The 20,086-nt window shown below is 41.9% G+C and overlaps 1 protein-coding gene across 1 annotated transcript in view; it reads left to right on the forward strand.

Moving 5' to 3' along the window:
• Positions 1–20,086, forward strand: part of AFG1L (AFG1 like ATPase) — a 131,863-nt gene that overhangs the window by 44,474 nt on the left and 67,303 nt on the right. The window contains exons 5-6 of the mRNA XM_065401410.1: positions 3,253–3,383; positions 14,899–14,998. Coding sequence (XP_065257482.1) covers positions 3,253–3,383; positions 14,899–14,998 — 231 coding nt within the window. The remainder of the gene's footprint in view (positions 1–3,252; positions 3,384–14,898; positions 14,999–20,086) is intronic.

Below are 20,086 nucleotides of genomic sequence, written 5' to 3' on the forward strand. Positions count from 1 at the left end.
TTAAACATTTTAAAAACCTTATTTACTTTACATACAACAATAGTTTAGTTATATATTATAGACTTATAGAAAGAGACCTTCTAAAAACGTTAAAATGTATTACTGGCACGTGAAATCTTAAATCAGAGTGAATCAATGAAGACTCGGCACACCACTTCTGAAAGGTTGCCGACCCCTGCCCTAACCTATGTCTGAGCCATTGAAGTCCTCAAATCATGGTTTAAAGACTTCAAGGTGCAGAGAATCCTCCAGCAAGTGACCCATGCCCCACGCTGCAGAGGAAGGCAAAAAACCCCCCCAGGGCCTCTGCCAATCTGCCCTGCAGGAAAATTCCTTCCTGACCCCAAATATGGCGATCAGCTAAACCCTGAGCATGTGGGCAAGACTCACCAGCCAGATACCCAGGAAAGAATTCTCTGTAGTAACTCGGATCCCACCCCATCTAACATCCCATCACAGGCCATTGGGCATGTTTACCGCTAATAGTCAAAGATCAATTAATTGCCAAAATTAGGCTATCCCATCATACCATCCCCTCCATAAACTTATCAAGCTTAGTCTTGAAACCAGATATGTCTTTTGCCCTCACTGCTCCCCTTGGAAGGCTGTTCCAGAACTTCACTCCTCTGATGGTTAGAAACCATCGTCTAATTTCAAGTCTAAACTTCCTGATGGTCAGTTTATATCCATTTGTTCTTGTGTCCACATTGGTACTGAGCTTAAATAATTCCTCTCCCTCCCTGGTATTTATCCCTCTGATATATTTATAGAGAGCAATCATATCTCCCCTCAGCCTTCTTTTGGTTAGGCTAAAGGCTTTGAGTCTCCTTTCATAAAACAGGCTTTCCATTCCTCGGATCATCCTAGTAGCCCTTCTCTATACCTGTTCCAGTTTGAATTCACCCTTCTTAAACATGGGAGACCAGAACTGCACACAGTATTCCAGATGAGGTCTCACCAGTACCTTGTATAACGGTACTAACACCACCTTATCTCTTGCTGTCTCTTGCACCTGTTGTGGAAGGTCGCATTCCTTGTAGCCATTACTTCGGCAAGGCGAGTCTCCGAGTTTAAAGCTCTCACTTCGGAGCCCCCGTATATGGTGTTCTACAAGGACAAGGGTCAGCTGCAGCCCCATCCAGCCTTCCTGCCGAAGATGGTGTTGCACTTCCATGTCAACCAGGATATCTTCCTCCCAGTGTTCTATCCAAAGACACACGCAACCAACGAGGAGAGACGCCCGCACACTCTAGATGTCAGGCGTGCCCTCGCTTTCTTCTTGGAGTGCACCAAACCCTTTTGCAGATCGACTCAGCTCTTTACTGCAATTGGTGACAGGATAAAGGGCCTTCTGGTGTCCTCTCAGAGGATTTCAAACTGCATCCACACTTGTTACGAGTTGGCGCAGGCTGTGCCTCCACCGAAGTGAAGGCTCACTCTACTAGGGCTCAGGCGTCTTTGGCTGCCTTCGTGGTGCATGTCCCTATCCAGGACATCTGCAGGGCTGTGACGTGGTCTTCGGTACACACGTTCACCACGCATTATGCCATTACCCAGCAGGCCAGAGATGACGCTAGATTTGGCAGAGCTGTGTTGTAATTGACACATCCATGAACTCCTGCCTGCCTCCAGAGGTATTGCTTGGGAGTCACCTACAATGGAACGGACACGAGCAAGCACTCGAATAAGAAAAAATGGTTACTAACCTTTTGTAACTGTTGTTCTTCAAGATGTGTTGCTCATGTCCATTCCATGACCCACCCTCCTTCCCCTCTGTCGGAGTTCTGGCAAGAATGAACTGAGGGAGGGAGAGGGCCAGCAGCGCCCCTTTTACCCGTGCATACGCGTGCTACTCCAGAGGGCACCAGAGCCAGTCCCCTATGGATATCACTAAGGAAAAATCTTCTGGCACCGGTGCATGTGGCGAGCACACACACCTATAATGGAATGGACATGAGCAACGCATCTCGAAGAACAATAATTACACAAGGTTAGTAAAAGTTTTTTTAACCCAGTTATGTTTATTTAGTCTCCTCTTTTCCAATTAGAATTTCCCTAAACTGTTTCTCAAAACTTAACATCTTCAGATCTCAAATATTAAGATCTGCCATCTTTGGGACCCTATGCTGCACCTACTCCAAGACAGCAATAACTTTCTGTGATACATGACCAATTTTGCACTTAGTGGAGATCCATATTCTGGAAATTTAATAAATTCATTCTGCAATGACAACAGGCCCATCGACAGCAATTCCGGGCCCCAGGGCCATCCCTAGGAGGGGGCGGGGCCCGGGGCAGAAGTGACAAATACGTCACTTCAGGGACCGCCCGTCACTTCCAGGACTGACGCGCTGGCCAATCGCACAAAGCATGGGGCCCGGAGCAGTCATGTGTGCCTCGGAGCTGTGTGGCCCGCCCACATGATTTAAAAGGACCCGGGCCCCTGGGCAATTGCCCCATTTGCCCCCCTGTCGGCGGGCCTGAGTGACAATATTTCTTGTTATCTGTGTGTTCCTTTATGTCTACTTTTAATAAAGCTAACCTCCCATCACAGGGCCTTTCTTTTCCAAATGTTCACTTTATCTTAAATACATACATAGAGCACAATCTCTAACACCTTATAGTACACTTTTTTACTGTAATACTTGTTTTGTACAATCGTTGCCATCTTAGTCAGTTTTCCTTTTTTTTAAACCACAGGGATTGGTTTCTCTGAGTTGATTTTCCCCCTACTGTTTCCGAGCTTCACTACAGGTTGTAAACATACTTTAGGGAAATGGAACGTGCAGTGTTTTGCAGTTGACTTCTAAATGTTTTAAGGGTTCTGATTATTAGAGTATAGACTAGAAGAGAGTAGGTACAATCTCAAAGAAATGCAACTGAATCAAGGTAATAAATTTGAAGCAAGACAAAATGATAGAGTACCAATTACAATATCAAAGTTTTTTGAAACAATGATAGGATAAACACACCATTTAAAAAAAGTATATAACAGCAGGCATCCGTGGGGGACTACAGGGCAATACTTTACTTTATTTGTAAATAAGAAAATACAGGTTACTGAATCTGTGAGGCTTTAGCAATTTGCTTTAAAAGGTTGAAAAATTACCCAGCATGCCTTTTTAAATCATAATGCATGTGGTTTTTGTATTTCTGTATCTAAACTACATATGTGTGTATTATTGCTTTATATGTTCCACAGAGTTAAATGCAGCACTTCCACTGTTTATTTTTCTATTTTATTCACTTCAGGAATACATCGTCTTAAACTGAGCTTGCCTAAAAGGAAGCCAGGACTAATGGCCAAGTCATATGATCCAATAGCCCCTATAGCCGAGGAAATAAGTGAGGGGGCCTGTCTCTTGTGTTTTGATGAATTTCAGGTAAGTAATTAATTAGAGAGAGTTTCCTGGCTTCAATAAAACATTTAAAGTATTGTTTGATCTTTTACCTTAAATATAATGCCCTTTGTTGTTAGTATAGCGTTCAAGTTACTAGCCCATGGTGAAAGTGATCATGAAATCATAGAGTTTGCAATTCTAAGGAAGGGTAGAAGGGAGAACAGCAAAATAGAGACAATGGATTTCAGGAAGGCGGATTTTGGTAAGCTCAGAGAGCTGATAGGTAAGGTCCCATGGGAATCAAGACTGAGGGGAAAAACAACTGAGGAGAGTTGGCAGTTTTTCAAAGGGACACTATTAAGGGCCCAAAAGCAAGCTATTCCGCTGGTTAGGAAAGATAGAAAATGTGGCAAAAGACCACCTTGGCTTAACCACGAGATCTTGCATGATCTAAAAAATAAAAAGGAGTCATATAAAAAATGGAAACTAGGACAGATTACAAAGGATGAATATAGGCAAACAACACAGGAATGCAGGGGCAAGATTAGAAAGGCAAAGGCACAAAATGAGCTCAAACTAGCTACGGGAATAAAGGGAAACAAGAAGACTTTTTATCAATACATTAGAAGCAAGAGGAAGACCAAAGACAGGGTAGGCCCACTGCTTAGTGAAGAGGGAGAAACAGTAACAGGAAACTTGGAAATGGCAGAGATGCTTAATGACTTCTTTGTTTCGGTCTTCACCGAGAAGTCTGAAGGAATGCCTAACATAGTGAATGCTAATGGGAAGGGGGTAGGTTTAGCAGATAAAATAAAAAAAGAACAAGTTAAAAATCACTTAGAAACGTTAGATGCCTGCAAGTCACCAGGGCCTGATGAAATGCATCCTAGAATACTCAAGGAGCTAATAGAGGAGGTATCTGAGCCTCTAGCTATTATCTTTGGAAAATCATGGGAGACGGGAGAGATTCCAGAAGACTGGAAAAGGGCAAATATAGTGCCCATCTATAAAAAGGGAAATAAAAACAACCCAGGAAACTACAGACCAGTTAGTTTAACTTCTGTGCCAGGGAAGATAATGGAGCAAGTAATTAAGGAAATCATCTGCAAACACTTGGAAGGTGGTAAGGTGATAGGGAACAGCCAGCATGGATTTGTAAAGAACAAATCATGTCAAACCAATCTGATAGCTTTCTTCGATAGGATAACGAGTCTTGTGGATAAGGGAGAAGCTGTGGATGTGGTATACCTAGACTTTAGTAAGGCATTTGATACGGTCTCGCATGATATTCTTATCGATAAACTAGGCAAATACAATTTAGATGGGGCTACTATAAGGTGGGTGCATAACTGGCTGGATAACCGTACTCAGAGAGTTGTTATTAATGGTTCCCAATCCTGCTGGAAAGGCATAACGAGTGGGGTTCCGCAGGGGTCTGTTTTGGGACCGGCTCTGTTCAATATCTTCATTAACGACTTAGATATTGGCATAGAAAGTACGCTTATTAAGTTTGCGGATGATACCAAACTGGGAGGGATTGCAACTGCTTTGGAGGACAGGGTCATAATTCAAAATGATCTGGACAAATTGGAGAAATGGTCTGAGTTAAACAGGATGAAGTTTAACAAAGACAAATGCAAAGTGCTCCACTTAGGAAGAAAAAATCAGTTTCACACATACAGAATGGGAAGAGACTGTCTAGGAAGGAGTACGGCAGAAAGGGATCTAGGGGTTATAGTGGACCACAAGCTAAATATGAGTCAACAGTGTGATGCTGTTGCAAAAAAAGCAAACATGATTCTGGGATGTATTAACAGGTGTGTTGTGAGCAAGACACGAGAAGTCATTCTTCCGCTCTACTCTGCTCTGGTTAGGCCTCAGCTGGAGTATTGTGTCCAGTTTTGGGCACCGCATTTCAAGAAAGATGTGGAGAAATTGGAAAGGGTCCAGAGAAGAGCAACAAGAATGATTAAAGGTCTTGAGAACATGACCTATGAAGGAAGACTGAAAGAATTGGGTTTGTTTAGTTTGGAAAAGAGAAGACTGAGAGGGGACATGATAGCAGTTTTCAGGTATCTAAAAGGGTGTCATAAGGAGGAGGGAGAAAACTTGTTCACCTTAGCCTCTAAGGATAGAACAAGAAGCAATGGGCTTAAACTGCAGCGAGGGAGGTCTAGGTTGGACATTAGGAAAAAGTTCCTAACTGTCAGGGTGGTTAAACACTGGAATAAATTGCCTAGGGAGGTTGTGGAATCTCCATCTCTGGAGATATTTAAGAGTAGGTTAGATAAATGTCTATCAGGGATGGTCTAGACAGTATTTGGTCCTGCCATGCGGGCAGGGGACTGGACTCGATGACCTCTCGAGGTCCCTTCCAGTCCTAGAATCTATGAATCTATGAACTGTAGAAGATAAAAGTTCAGAAATAGAAATTGTTTCCAAGACTGTGAAGAAAATATTTTTCAAAGAGGTGGAAGTTGACTGCTTCAGTCTACTTTGAGTCACTTTCCGTTATCTCCTCTAATCAACGTCATTAAAGCTCACTGTAGAGGACAAATAGAATTTGATGAGATTCTTATGAACACTTTGGGGCAGAGACTTTCTTTTTATGATGAGTTTGTACAGTGTCTAGCACAGTGGTACACCGGTCCATGTTTGGTATCCCCCCCCCGCCAGCATTCCTGCAGTTGAAATAACAAAATAATAATTTGACTCATTGAGATCAAGGACATGGGAACAATATATCAAATTAAACCTAAATTAACTTACCTTGATTAATTCAGTTTATTCTGTACTACCCCTGAATTCTTAATTTTCATTGTGCCTTACAAATTTATGTTGAAAACATACCAACTGCATTATAGAAATTGTCCACAGGGAAGCTGGAGGTTGTGGTAGCTTGAGATGATTGGGGCTTGTTGGCGTCTGAGAAATTGTAGGAGACAGACTGGGATAAAGATGTTTCCTGGGTATTACTGCTAAAATGATCAGCAATTAAGTAGTTATCCATGTTGACACTTAAATTGTCATTGTTAAGTTTTAAAGTTAATATCCTGTTGAGGTGAATGGAGAAGCTTACACCTTTCAGCCATTGTTTCAGGCAGTCTGCCGACCTGAGAAGACAACACTGCATCATACAGTTGTAGTGATGTAGGGCTGGAAGGGACTTCAAGAGGTCATCAAATCCAACCCCCCATGCTGAGGCAGGACCAAGTAGACCTAGATCATGCCTGACAGGTGTTTCTCCAGCATGTTCTAAAAAACCTCCAGTGATGCGGGTTCCACAACCTTCCTTGGAAGCCTATTCCAGAGCATAACTACAGTTAGAAAATGTTTCTGAATATCTAACCTAAATCTCCCTTCCTGCAGATTAATCCCATTGCTTCTTGTCCTACCTTCAGTGGATGCTGAGAACAATTGTTTATTTCCATCAGTTTATACTCAGTTCACATTGGAATGCTTTTATACAGCCATGAATGCTATAAAGTTAATTTAAAAAAAAAATCTTCTGTTCTAGAGTATAATTCTGCAGCAACAATGAATTCTTTAGTAAACTGTATGTCTGCAGAATGCACAAGGACATTGCTGTGGTGCAGTGTCATTCATGGGAAGGTTTGTAATAATAAAGAAAATTCTATTTAAGAAAATTTCTTGCATATCTTTTGATAGGTAAAAGCCAGTGCTGGTCTCTTATTAGAGTAGCACTTGTTTTTTGTACTAGTGACTGAGGATGAAATGCACATTATTGAATTATGCAAATTAATGAGTAAGTAGACAACTGTGATAAAGGATTCTGTATCACAGAATATCCTTTGTTCGATATTTTGTCAAATATTGTTTTAATTATATTACTTAGTATGCTAGTTATATACTGTAGTTGAATTTTTACAAATAACTGGATATTATGATATGTCTTTGAGTGAGACTACTGTGTTTTGTTTTGGCTTTTGTGTCAAAACTTCTTGTCTGGCTATACTGAAAGAAGGACAGGAGACACTTGATATGGTGTTAATCAGGTCGCAACTTTATTATTAGATATCAGGGACTACTCAGCAGATAAAAATGTACAGTGCAGGTAATTCCATGTTTATTCAATATCTACCTGAGGGGCTTCCACCAACCCCTCTCTTTTTCCATCCTGGTCCCACAGCCAACCCTTTGCTGGGACCTTACAATCCCCCCCTTGAACGAGGGTTAAGGTGGGCTATTATAAGTAAGGGGGTTGGCTCCCTGCTGTACCAGTCATAGGAGCCCCCCCCATTCTGCTCCTTTTTAAGCAGTGGGGACATGGGGGAGCATGTGAGGTCATGTGCACCCCCAGATTTGCTGCTTGGCTTGTACTTAGCATGCTCAGTAACACTGCTGCCCATGGGCAGGCACAGGTCGTCTCTGTTTTTAAGTCCTTTACCAAGCTATTTATTTGGTCACTCTATCCCTTCCCTGTAGAGCCCTGCACTGGACATCTGCCCCATCCTTGCATAATGAGTTGTGACATCATAGCCTAACTCCTTTCCCTACTCACGATAACAAACCCCTTCCCAAACCCACTGTGGGGAAGGTGAAAACACCCCCACTCCACCTATTCCAATCTGGTGGTAAGGGAAAAATTCCTTCCCTAGAAAGAAGCAGCTAGCATGAAGCCCACAGCAGGTCCTGACCAAACCTGGTATTTTGCCCCCTCAAGGGGAGGCAGGGTGGGTGCTGCCCCACCTGGTCCGGGGAAAAGTGTCTTCTCCCGCCAGATTTACCCCTTTTGAACTTCCCAGCCCTTCCGGTCCCTGGGGATGAGTCAACGTCAGCACACTGACCCACTCCCCCTTTTGCAGCAGCTTTTGAGCTTTGTTCCTTCTCCTGGCCGTAAAGAGCTATTTCCTCTTCCCCAGCAAGTCGGACAATAGCCTCCCCCACACACACATACACACACACTTAAAGATGTGGTGTGGTCAATTTTGCAAATTTATGAACTGACAAGGTGGCAGGCCTTTGTGTGTTTGTTATGATGGTGTTTTTTAAAAAATACTCAAGTATAATAATGCAAATTGGGTAGAATAATGTTTCCTGAATCTGATCGAACTTTCTCAGAAGACTCTCAAATAATGACTTTGTTGCCTACACAGTCGTATAAAATCCTATAGCTTCTGCAAGCCTGAGATATTCAGCCTTTGGTTTGGGATTTTGTTTTGCTTCTAACTTTGGTTGCTCATTTATGAATGGAGGTGGCAACCTGGGCAATACTTAAGGACAACAAGGTGAAGTCAAGAAAAAGTTTCAGCTTTAGCTATGAATGGCCTGGCTTTTGTAAAGTTTTAAGGAAGATATCTCATGTCACAATCTTTTTATGTGTGTAGGTATTGTAAATACAAAGACTTGGGGGGAGGCGGAGGTGTGCGTGTGTATCACCATTGATGCAAAAGTGTCAAAAAATACTTGACGGCTGATTAGTCAGCTTGTGCAAATACAAGTACACTCTGTAATAGACAAGTAACATTTTAGTTTAGTGAAAATGTGCCATTTTTCCTCTCTTGCAAAAGACTGGTTATGTTTTAAAGTTATTTCACAGGCAGAAGAGAGGCTGCAAATCATGTTGCCAGATGGGAGAAGAGTTCATTTGTCTCATTCATTATACGTTATTCCCAATCTCCTCCTTCCACCTAGAAAACACTGCAAGTGCATTTCTACACTCCTTGTCAGGCATAAGGATTACACCACCACATTACGCTTCCTCACAGTTTGCTTTAGTTTTTGTACTGCATGCTTGCTTGCTTTTCCCTGTGTTCCTTTTGTAAAAGAAACCACTTGTACCAAGCTTACTCATGTTTTTCCTCTTCCATGTTTTTTAACTCTTGGCTTTGAATGAAGTACTATTTCTGATTCTTAACCTAATTGTTTGCTGGTAATTTTATATTTGCTTCATTCAGTGAGTATGAACAGTATTGCAAAACAGAGCTCTGCAGAAACTGATACATAATCCAACTACACACCATGTTGTATTTATACTACTAAGCAATGTGACGTTTTTGAGTAAACATGATATGCCAGAGATGTACATTTTAAACACTCGATAAAGGAACCTCTTTGCTAATTTCAGTATAGGATATGTTGATATAAATAACTCTTTTCCTGTATGCGTACCCACTGCTTGGTTACTCCAGTACTGAGGAGTTTTCTGTTTTTGTTCCACATTTCAAAGGTAGGCTCAGATCCTTCTGGAATTTTTTTTTTAAGTTGATTAATACAAGAACAAGGGGCCACCAAATGAAATTAATAGGTAGCAGGTTTCAGACAAACACAAGAAAGTATTTTTTCACGCAACGCACTGTCAACCTCTGCAACTCCTTGCCAGAGGGTGTTGTGAAGGCCAATACCTAAATAGTCACAAAGTGATGTGATGTCTGGGAGAGCTGTTCAGATGGGAGGAACAAACTCGTAAAGAAAGAGACACATTATCCTTCATTTCCCTAGTTGGTTTCCCCAGCAGAGATGCTAATTGGCAGTCTTCACACAAGACTTGATTTACTTAAATTTAAGCAAACACTAGATTTACAAATACAACTGGAAGAAAAACAAAAGAGGCAGAACAAATATTAACTGTGACATACAGACAAAATTGCTGTCCACAATGACAGCTGAAAAATCCTTTTACTTGAGAACAGAGAATGACAGTGGAAGCAAGTCGTTACTCCTACTGCAGAACCATGATCATGCATTGTGGAAATAGACAGAAGTACCAGAGAAGTTGTCGAGATTTACTTGAAATATTGAAGGTTTCCTTTAGATACCTTTTGCATATAGGAGAAAAGGTGAAGATGTTGTTCTTTGTAGTATAGAGGAGACGAGGTTCTGTGACACTGACAGCAGAAAACTATGAAGATGCCCACTTTTCAGAGACCACCAAATGCAGAATTGTTAAAGACAACAGCATTGCTGAAGTTGCTGAGTTCCATTTAACACCTGGCTGAAGCCACATCATAGTCACCCTGGAGTAAATCATATTAGAGCCTGTAGGAGTTAGGGTGAGAAACAGCCACAGACAAATACAGAATTAAAATAACGTATTGACTAAGTGACTAAGTGAAAAGTATTTCAGAATCTAGTGACTTATTCTACTTATTATTTCTTAAAGTTCTTACTGAAAGAATTCAGATATCTTAAAGTGGAGATGTAATAGGTATCATGTTGCAAGTTCTGTATGGCTGCCACTATACGAATGCTTATGTTAAGCCTCTGAGCATGCCTTATGAACTAGATGTTTCTGAAAGCTTGATCAGTCTTAATATGAGCTGCTTGTGCACAGATTAATAAATAGTATTTTTTCTTCCCAATCTTTTGTCATTAGTGCGTATGATAAATAAAACAACCCATCTTTTTTGCATCCACATAAATAGTATACTCCTTTAATAGATGGCCCTAAATATAAAATCCTGAGAGTCAGGCCATTTGTAATTACAATTTTGGTGCTTTTCAGTATCCTAATGAGTGGTTTATAAAATCTGGATTTTATTTTATTTTGTTGAGTGCTGAAATAACTCTACATAAAAGTAATTAGGCTTCTAATTTTGTAATACCTGTGGTAGGTAGCAATGGTAATGAAAATAAAATCCCTACTTTTTGGTAAGCAGAATGATCACACAGAGATAGTATTTAAATACTATTCAGTATCACTTGGGTTTAAAAAAGAACTACAGTTTAGACAGTTTTTACAAGCCAGCAAAGCTATTAAAAGCCTCTAATAAAAAACTAGGCTCTTATTTTTGTGCTAATACTAATTACTGATAATACATGCTTATGTTTGTCATTCATTATATGGAGCAGTACCAATCAGTGGATGACTGAGTCTCAAGCACTTACACATGTAAATTAACTATTCGATTTTTTTTCTTTTTTACTTAAGTGAGTCATAATGGAAAGCAGCACTAGGTCATAAAAATCTTTTCTCTTAAATGCTAATGAAATTTCTCCATTCTCTCCGTTAGCAGACTCCCCTTATTGGTAATTTGTAGCCTTCTCTTTTGTTCCTGGTTGTAATGAATGCTGGGTACAGAAAAAACCTGAGCTATGAGAACGCTTCAGTTATTGTTTTCTGCTTGCTTACACTGTAAAATTATCTTTCCCTTCCAAAGCTGTACAAGATCAAAAGAAAATAAATTGGCACCCCAGTACACAAAATGACTCTTGCTTTATTAATTATGTAGCTTTCAAAAGTTAATTTATTCTGGTAAGGTAAAAACACTCAAATGCTGTAACATCAAATAATAACTCAGTAACAGGCCTTTATTCATTGCTTTCTTTTACTTCATTGTAAACATTTGCACTGGAGTGTACATAAATGTTACAATTCTCTTCAATCCTCCATTATGTCCTCTGTTCCTGGAAAAGTATATTCTGCCACATAAGTGTGTAGTTAAAAAAAATACAAAGTTTGTAGTAAAATAATGTATATCATCATTTTAAAAATCCAATTCCTGAGATTTTTTTCTGACACAATAAAAAAGTCCAAATTCTTTTTAGATTTGAAATTATGTTCTGATTTCTTATCAGAAATAACACTGGCATTCGAGCAGTTGAAAAGAAGCTTCTGTTTGGGCTGGTCTACACTAACCCCCCCACTTCGGACTAAGGTACGCAAATTCAGCTACGTTAATAACGTAGCTGAATTCGAAGTACCTTAGTCCGAAGTTACCGCGGTCCAGACGCGGCAGGAAGGCTCCCCCGTCGATGCTGCGTACTCCGCTCGCCGAGCTGGAGTACCAGCGTCGAAGGCGAGCACTTCCGGGATCGATCCGGGGCACTTCCGGGATCGATCCGGGATCGATTTATCGCGTCTTAACCAGACGCGATAAATCGAACTCAGAAAATCGATTGCTTACATCCGGACCCGGATGTAAGTGAAGACGTACCCTTTGAGTGTGCAGAAACTAAATTTAACAGTGATCTTAACTTTCAAATTAAATAATGTACGCACCACTTTCCTTTACATGTCTTGAGTTTTGAAGACAACTTTAGAAGTTTCTGAAGTTTTAATAATTCAGACGAGCCTTCAGGAAAACATCAGTAGCTGACATGTAAGCAGCTACACTCAACAGGTTGTATGTTCCTCAGCCAATACATGCAAACCTTGATAGAAGTATAATAACTGTCCTGAACATACCAGAGGGTTGCTGGATGATACATGCACTCCATGGAGTGTGTTACTGAACTTATTGTTGAGGAAGAAAAGAAAATGTAATAAAAAAAACCCTAAATATTAGTCCTCCGACAACCATTCACCTAGTTCTTGTGGAAGGATGGATCACAGGGAAGGAGAAAACGGCTTCTATTAAAGCTTTCCCCCCATTGTCTCCAAACTAGCTGTCAGGAGCAGAGTCTAAGCTATGTCTACACTATGGACCTTACAGTGGCACAGCTGTACCGCTGCAGCTGCGCCGCTGTAAGGTCTTCTGTGTAGCCGCTCTATGCTGGTGGGAGAGCGCTCTCTTGCCAGTATAGTTAAATCACCCCCAACGAATGGCAGTAGCTATGTCAGTGGGAGAGCATCTCCCACTGACATAGCGCTGTCCACACCGGCACTTTTGTCAGTGAAACTTATGTTGGTCGCGGTGTGTTTTTTTTCACACCCCTGACCAACAAAAGTTTTGCTGACAAAAGTGCTAGTGTAGACAAAGCCTGATTCTTTCCTCCTTTCCCCCTTTTTGCCTTGGTTCACCACAAATTGGTGGATTAAGTGGAGGCCGCAGTGGCTTCAACTACTTAACCCACAAACCCCCAAAAGTTTAAGGCCAGATATACACATAAAACTTTTGCCAGTATAGTAATGTTGGTTAAGGGTGTGATTTTTTTTGTATGATGTTTTATATCAGCAAAATCCCTATTGTAGGCACAGTTATATTGGCAAAGAAGTGCTTTTGTCTGGGGAACGGCATGAGCTATATCAGCAAAAGCACTCTTGCCGGTATAAGGTACGTCTACACTAGGAGGCTATACTGGCAAACATTTTCTAATGTAGACTAAGGCCTGGTCTGCACTAGGAATTTAAAAATCAACACCTCTGAGAGATGTGGCTATACTGACCTAAGCCCTGGTATAGAGAGCACTAGGTCAATGGGAGAATTCTCCTGTCGACCTAGCTACCGCCTCTCAGGGAGGTGGATTACCTATGCCAACAGGGGAAACCCTCCTGTCAATGTAGGTAGCGTCTTCACTGAAGCGCTACACCAGCACCGCTGCAGTGGTACAGCTCTGCATTTTACGTGAAGCCATGTCTCTAGCTACCGCCTCTCAGGGAGGTGGATTACTTGTGCCAACAGGAGCATTTTAAGTGTAGACATACCCTAGGCCTAAGGCTCCAATCCTTTAACTGATAACACATAGCTGGACTGTTTGGCCTGTGAAAAGCATGGCTTTATGTGGGTATAGCAATCCACCTGCGTGTTATCTATTGCAGGATTGCAGCCCGCAGCTCCAGACCTACAATCCAGATAGGCAGAGACCCCCTTGTGGGATCAGGGCCTAAATTAAGACAAAGTTGATGTAATGAACAATAGGAGGGAAAGTGCGAGGGAAACATAGATAACAATAGTTAAGATGGTTTCGTTATTGGGTACATTGATTTTTTTTATTAGCCCGTGAGATTCTGTAACCCCTATAGTATACTGTCATATCTAATTTTTCTTCTGTTCAGAAAAGTTTTATATTTTTCTCCATTCTGACGCAATATTATGTATGCTGCAAGTCTATAGTATCAGTTTCTAGATACCATAAAGTTAGTTAAAACTAGCCTTAGTAAATAGTTTGTCTAAGAATTTTCACTTTGTTGCTTGTTGTTAATTTTTTTCAGTATTAATTGTAGCGCCCAATTTTTTTCATGTTTTTTAAGTGAATGTTTTGTCTGAAGGTTAGAAGAGGCTGACTATGCTGGAAGTGACTGCAGTGCCTTTTGATTATTCATGGACAGTAATAGAAGGCACTTAAAAAGAACAATGAAATTGCTTATTTTTGTGATGGGCCATCTGTTGAATTGTTTTGTACAACAATCACACAATAGTATCTATGTCATATCATTCTATTTTCTACAGCAGCTGATTATGTATAGTTGGCTACTTGTCCTTATTTCTGAAGTCCCATGACCATTTAAAGTCACCTCTACCAACCTTTACTAGAAAGGTAATAGAAATGTAAAACAGCTGGTGTGTATTTTCTTTCTTTATCTTCTGTTTTTCATGTTGGTTCTAATTAATTAGGCCTCTTTGAAATGTGTAGGTCTGTTTTCTGTGTCTCCCACCTGTAGTTTTATAATAGAAGTTAACATGGAATCATTTAGCAATTGGTAAAGAAATGATGGGGTTCTGTAATAAAGAGCAGGCAAGTTTTAAAAGATTGCCATGCGTTCCCTGCTTATTAATTATCTCCTTTATTTCCCCCTCCCCCCCAAGCAATAATTAGAATCTTTCTCCAGGATTTTACTAACAAGCCTTTTTTTTTTTTCTGACTATGAAACCATTTGCAGATCTATTATGGCAGAAGTTGAAAGCAAGAAAAACAATTGTGTTGTCTTTCACAGGTCACTGACATTGCTGATGCCATGATTCTGAAACAGCTTTTTGAAAATCTGTTCCAAAACGGGGTTGTCGTTGTGGCAACATCTAATAGGCCACCTGAAGGTAAAAACAAACATGCTACCAGTATGATACAAGTACAGTGAAACTAACACATTTCTTATAAAAGCACATTACATTGATTCAAATTTAATGGTGATAAAATCTCTAGTTTTAAAAATCTGTGGTATTCTTTCTATGCCATGCAGATCCTTCCTAGTTTTCTCTTATGTATGGAAGAAAGGGTCCATCCTGGGTCCTACCCTCTCTTCTTCTCCCCGCCCCCACTCCCAAAATAATTTTTCTCTCTACTTCTACAGCTTCTTTAAGTGATGTTTCTAACCCTTCCTATCTCTATAGTGGAGAGAAAAACTGATAAACTGTCTCAGGATTGGGTGGGCTCAAGGACACAGGCAGAGCCTGGCCAGCAGAAGGGAGAGGGAATGAGTAACTGTTTCTTCCGTCCCCATTCTTAGGCTACGGGCTTGTCTTCACTACCGTGCTACATCAGTGCCGCTGCAGCTACGTCAACAGGAGAGCATCTCCTGCTGACATAACATGGTGTAGACACCGCTTTAAGTCAGTGTAACTTACGTCGCTCACAGAGATGACTTTTCCACACCCTTGAGTAAGTGACGTAAGTTACATCGACTTAATCAGTGGTATAGACAAGCCCTATGTGATTTCCCCTTCTTGTGAACACATTCTCACACTAGCTCTCATTGTACTAGCACATGTATAAATAAGGAAGCTGTGGTAGCACGGGTAGCCACCCGCAGCGGAAGCATGGCTGAACTGTGCCAAATACAAACCTGCCTGAAACTGGTGTGTAAATACTTGATACGGCTCAGCCACGCCTCCGGTGCTGCTACCGTGGCTACACTTGTGCTAGCTCGATGCGATCCATCAAGAGGCTCTGTCCCCAACTGCTTTGACATCACACACAAGCTCTTGCGATATATTGGTTTAGAGAACTTTTTTAAAAATTCTTCACAATACTATTTAATAAATAAAAGGAAGGCTTGATATGAACATTTCATGGAGCCCTTAACTATGCAAGGCTTTAGCCAAAGAGGGCTCAATAAACTAATCTTATAATTTTTTGGTAGCCAAATAACACTTCTAAGAGACAATTAGTGCAATGGTATTAATTAGCATAATATTGGGGTTTTTTTATTTATATTAAGGTACATGCAAGAACCAAAGGCTTTCAAATTACACTGATTTTCTTTGTTTAGAACAGAATCACTTAAGCTTTAAAATACAGATTTTTTTCTCCATTTTAATAGTCATAGTGAGGAGGAAATGTTATGTCTTTCAACCTTCAGTTATTATTGTACTTTTATCCTTCTTTGTAATTAAGTCAAGATATAATTAACACAACTAAGTGAAAGAGAAAAAGGCAAATTGGATGGGTGCATAGTGTGGTTGGGAGCGATCTGTAAAAAGGATAGCTTCAAACACCCCAAAGTTCTGCTTGTAGATCATGAGTTTGGGCTTGGACCTACCTGTTTACTTCAAAATATTAGTCTGTGAACAATTGGCTAGATTCTGGTGCCTGCCCCGATAGTGTATGTTGCTTTATAGGGACCATAAAGGGACTGCAATAGCCCGAGGGAGAATTCACCTAGCCAGAGGCAACATGTAACTGTGGATAGTGGGGGGGCACAGTTGAAAGGTTCTGTGGGGGCACGTGACTGCCCCACATATTGCCTCTGCCTCCGTCCCCTGAAACTTGATATGTATGTAGACAACATACACTGGCAACTACCTCTTCCTCCTCCTGCTGTCTGTCCCTGTGGCTGCCCAGACCCTTGCAGAGCTTGCAGGCATCCCTCCCTGCCTGAGTTAGCCTCAATCAATTTAGCAGGTGTTCAAAACAAGACCAACAAAAGTGGCAACACTGTCGGGATGCGCGGTCCCCCATGCGCCATCAGGATGGGTGGCGCCAGGGTGGGATGGTGCTTGGGGCAATTAACAAGAAGTTGGAGACTTACCAATCACTTTTTGTTGGAGGGGGAAATATGACACCCCCAAATCACCTTCTCCTTGAGAGGCACATTGGATGCTGCTGCAGTTTCAATGCCCCCTGCTGCTGGGGGTGCATTGAAGCAGCAGCAACAGGGTCCCCTTCCCCCTAGCCTGCTCCCCTCACCTCTGGGGCTTTCGGACTGGATTGGGCTCCACCTGAGCTGTCTGGCGCTGAGCACCACATCGCAGCTCCTCTTCCCGATCTCAAAGATGCCCCCGACTCACCTCAGCGGGCGGTCTGCAAAGAGGCAGTGAGAAACACTGGGACTCCAGCAGCAGGGAAGGAGAAGCAGCTCCATGTAGTGTGTGTGTGTGGGAAGCTCAGTCAGCCACCCTGCTGTTTCCTGCCCCCCCCCCCCCCCGTGCTGCTGGGCAGCCTGGCGAGAGGCGTCTGAGAAATCGGGAAGGGTGGGGGGCATGTGACCCTGTGTCCCCACCACATGGCACCTCTGCCCCTAGTGCAGGAGCTGCGTAGGGCTGGCCCAGAGGGGACGTCAGGGGGAACGTCCATAGCATTGTGGTGCCATGGGTTAGGGCAGCCACTCCACCCTCCTCCGTCTGTGCACACAGAATATATTTCAGTATCTAAAGAGGAGTGTCTGAAATGAAATTCTCCCCAGTAAAGGGCATTGGGTTAATACACTACATTTGTTCTTATTAAGGTATCCAAAAGGGGTGCCAGGTGTCTGGTTTTCAACCAGAACACCCAGTCGAAAAGGGACCTGGCAGCCTCGGTCAGCACACCTGACCGGGCCGCTAAAAGTCCGGTTGGTCAAAGTGGGGCTGGCAGGCTCCATGCCCAGCTCCGTGCAGCTCCTGGGAAGCAGCTGGCATGTCCCTCCAGCTCCTAGGTGGAGGGGCAGTCGGGGGGGCTCTATGTGCTGCCCCCACCCACAAGTGCCACCCCTGAGTGCCGGCTTTGCAGCTCCCATTGGCTGGGAGCCATGGCCAATGGGAGCTGCGGGAGCAGCGCTTATAGGCAGGGGCAGCATGCGGAGCACCCTGGCTGCCCTTCTGCCTAGGAGCCAGAGGGATGTGCCGGCCACTTCCTGGGAGCCCTCAACCTTCCAGCCGGAGCCCTCAACCCCTCCCACACTCTGATCCCTTGCCCCTGCCCAGAGCTCCCACCCACACTCCAAACCCCTCATCCCCGGCCCAACCCCAGACCCCCAGCCAGAGCGCTCACCCCTTCCCACACAGCAACCCTCTCCTCCAGCCTGGAGCCCCCTCCCACACTCCGAATCCCTCGGCCCCACCCCCAAGCCCGGAGCTCCCCCCCTGCATCCTAAACCCCTCATCCCTGGCCCCACCCCAGAGCTTGAGCTCTCACCCCCTCCCACACTCCAACTCCCTTCCCCAGCCCGGTGAAAATGAGCAAGTGAGCAAGAGAGACGCGCGATGGGGGGGCGGGTGTGGAGTGAGCAGGGGGTGGGGTGGAGTGAGCAGGGGGCGGGGCCTCAGAGAAGGAGTGGGGCCTCAGGGAAGGGGCACGGCAAGGGTGTTCGGTTTTCTGCAATTAGAAAGTTGGCAACCCTAGTATCCAAACTGGATTTTTTCCCCTCTCTTTCTGGATACAAAGAGGCAAGATAGCAGTCTGGTTAGAGAAAACACTGGCCAAGACACTAGTGCCACACTTAGTAATGTTACGTTTACTGCTTTCCCACTGGAACATGAGAGTGAAATGTCAAGGTGTGATTTCTGGAATCCCAGCTTCACTCCTCCGCCAACTTCATTATTTATATTACAGCATGTTAAAAATATTTCCAGGCAAAAAAATAATTTTTAATGATCACTGTTTCTACCTGTAAACTTGCATTCATTTAAATGTATTGCTTACTTTAAAAAATTGTGTTTTGCCATAAATGTTAGAGAACTGTGTGAAAAATGGTACACGACTGTGTACAACTTTGTGAGTAATTAGGTTTCAGAATCTGATTCACTAGTATCCAGATTTCCTATAAGCATTGTCTTACTATTCTGGTTCCTGTGAATCACTTTGTCAGTACTCTCCTGATTTGTCACGCATAGTGCATCCTCCCTCCACCATTATGTTCATACTGCACCTAGTACAATGAGACCTAGCCTAATTATGGCTTTCAGGCATTACTGCACTCAAAATGTTTTATATAGGCGTGGCAGAATTCAATTTTTGTGTTTTGTTGGTTTTTTAATCATTTCAAGTGATAATATTGGTGTTTATGTTTAAGCATTTTTTTCAATTTTTATTAAATTAAATTTTCACAGTTGCAGGAAATTATGGGATAGTTTGACAATGGGGAGGGGATCAGACAATAATTATTTAATGACAGTAGTAATGCATAAATGTTAAGGCTTTATAACCATTAAAACACAAATTGTCGACGTCGCATGTAAAAATATACAATGTAAATATCCTTAAATGAAACCCTAATACGTTCTCAAGCAGCATTTTTCTTACTTTGCCGATCTATACAGTTAAATGTTTATAGATTTAATTTTTTAGTGGTTTGCCTGTGTGTATGGTGAAATCAACATATACCAACATTTAGTGATAAAAATCTAATCCTTATATAATAATAATCTGATATGGTCTGTGTCAGAGGCAGGGGAATTTAGGTGGGCAGAGTGTCTACATTCTTCTGTTGACCTGCCCTGTAATCAAGTGTTACGACCTTGCAGTCAGATGGAGACTTGTATTAATGAAGTGAAGTAGCACATCATAACTATGGTATGATGATAAAGCTGTAATGGAACTGTTCATCCTGTCCCTACAGTTACATAGTTTCCAGAAAAGAGAACTTTTTACTATAGATATAAAATTCTGTTTTACCAGTTATATTTATTAATGTACATTTTATTTCATAAATGTCAAATATGCATTTAATTATAAAATATTTTAATAAATTAAACCTTTTTTCAAAGGTTATGTATTTATTTGTAATATTTTATTGTTTGCCTACAAATCAAATTGTATTTTCTTGCCTTGAAAAAAATGGTATATGTGATGGGAATTATTAGAAGACCAAGGGAGTAACCTTAATCAACAGAATAAAGACATTACCAACTCTGGCAATTGACATTATTTCTTCATAGTTCAAATCTTTTTACAAAAAAAAAAAATCCTTAAGATTAAGCCTTTGCATA

This window comes from Emys orbicularis, chromosome 3, assembly GCF_028017835.1.
Source record: "Emys orbicularis isolate rEmyOrb1 chromosome 3, rEmyOrb1.hap1, whole genome shotgun sequence".
Classification (NCBI taxonomy): Eukaryota; Metazoa; Chordata; order Testudines; family Emydidae; genus Emys; species Emys orbicularis.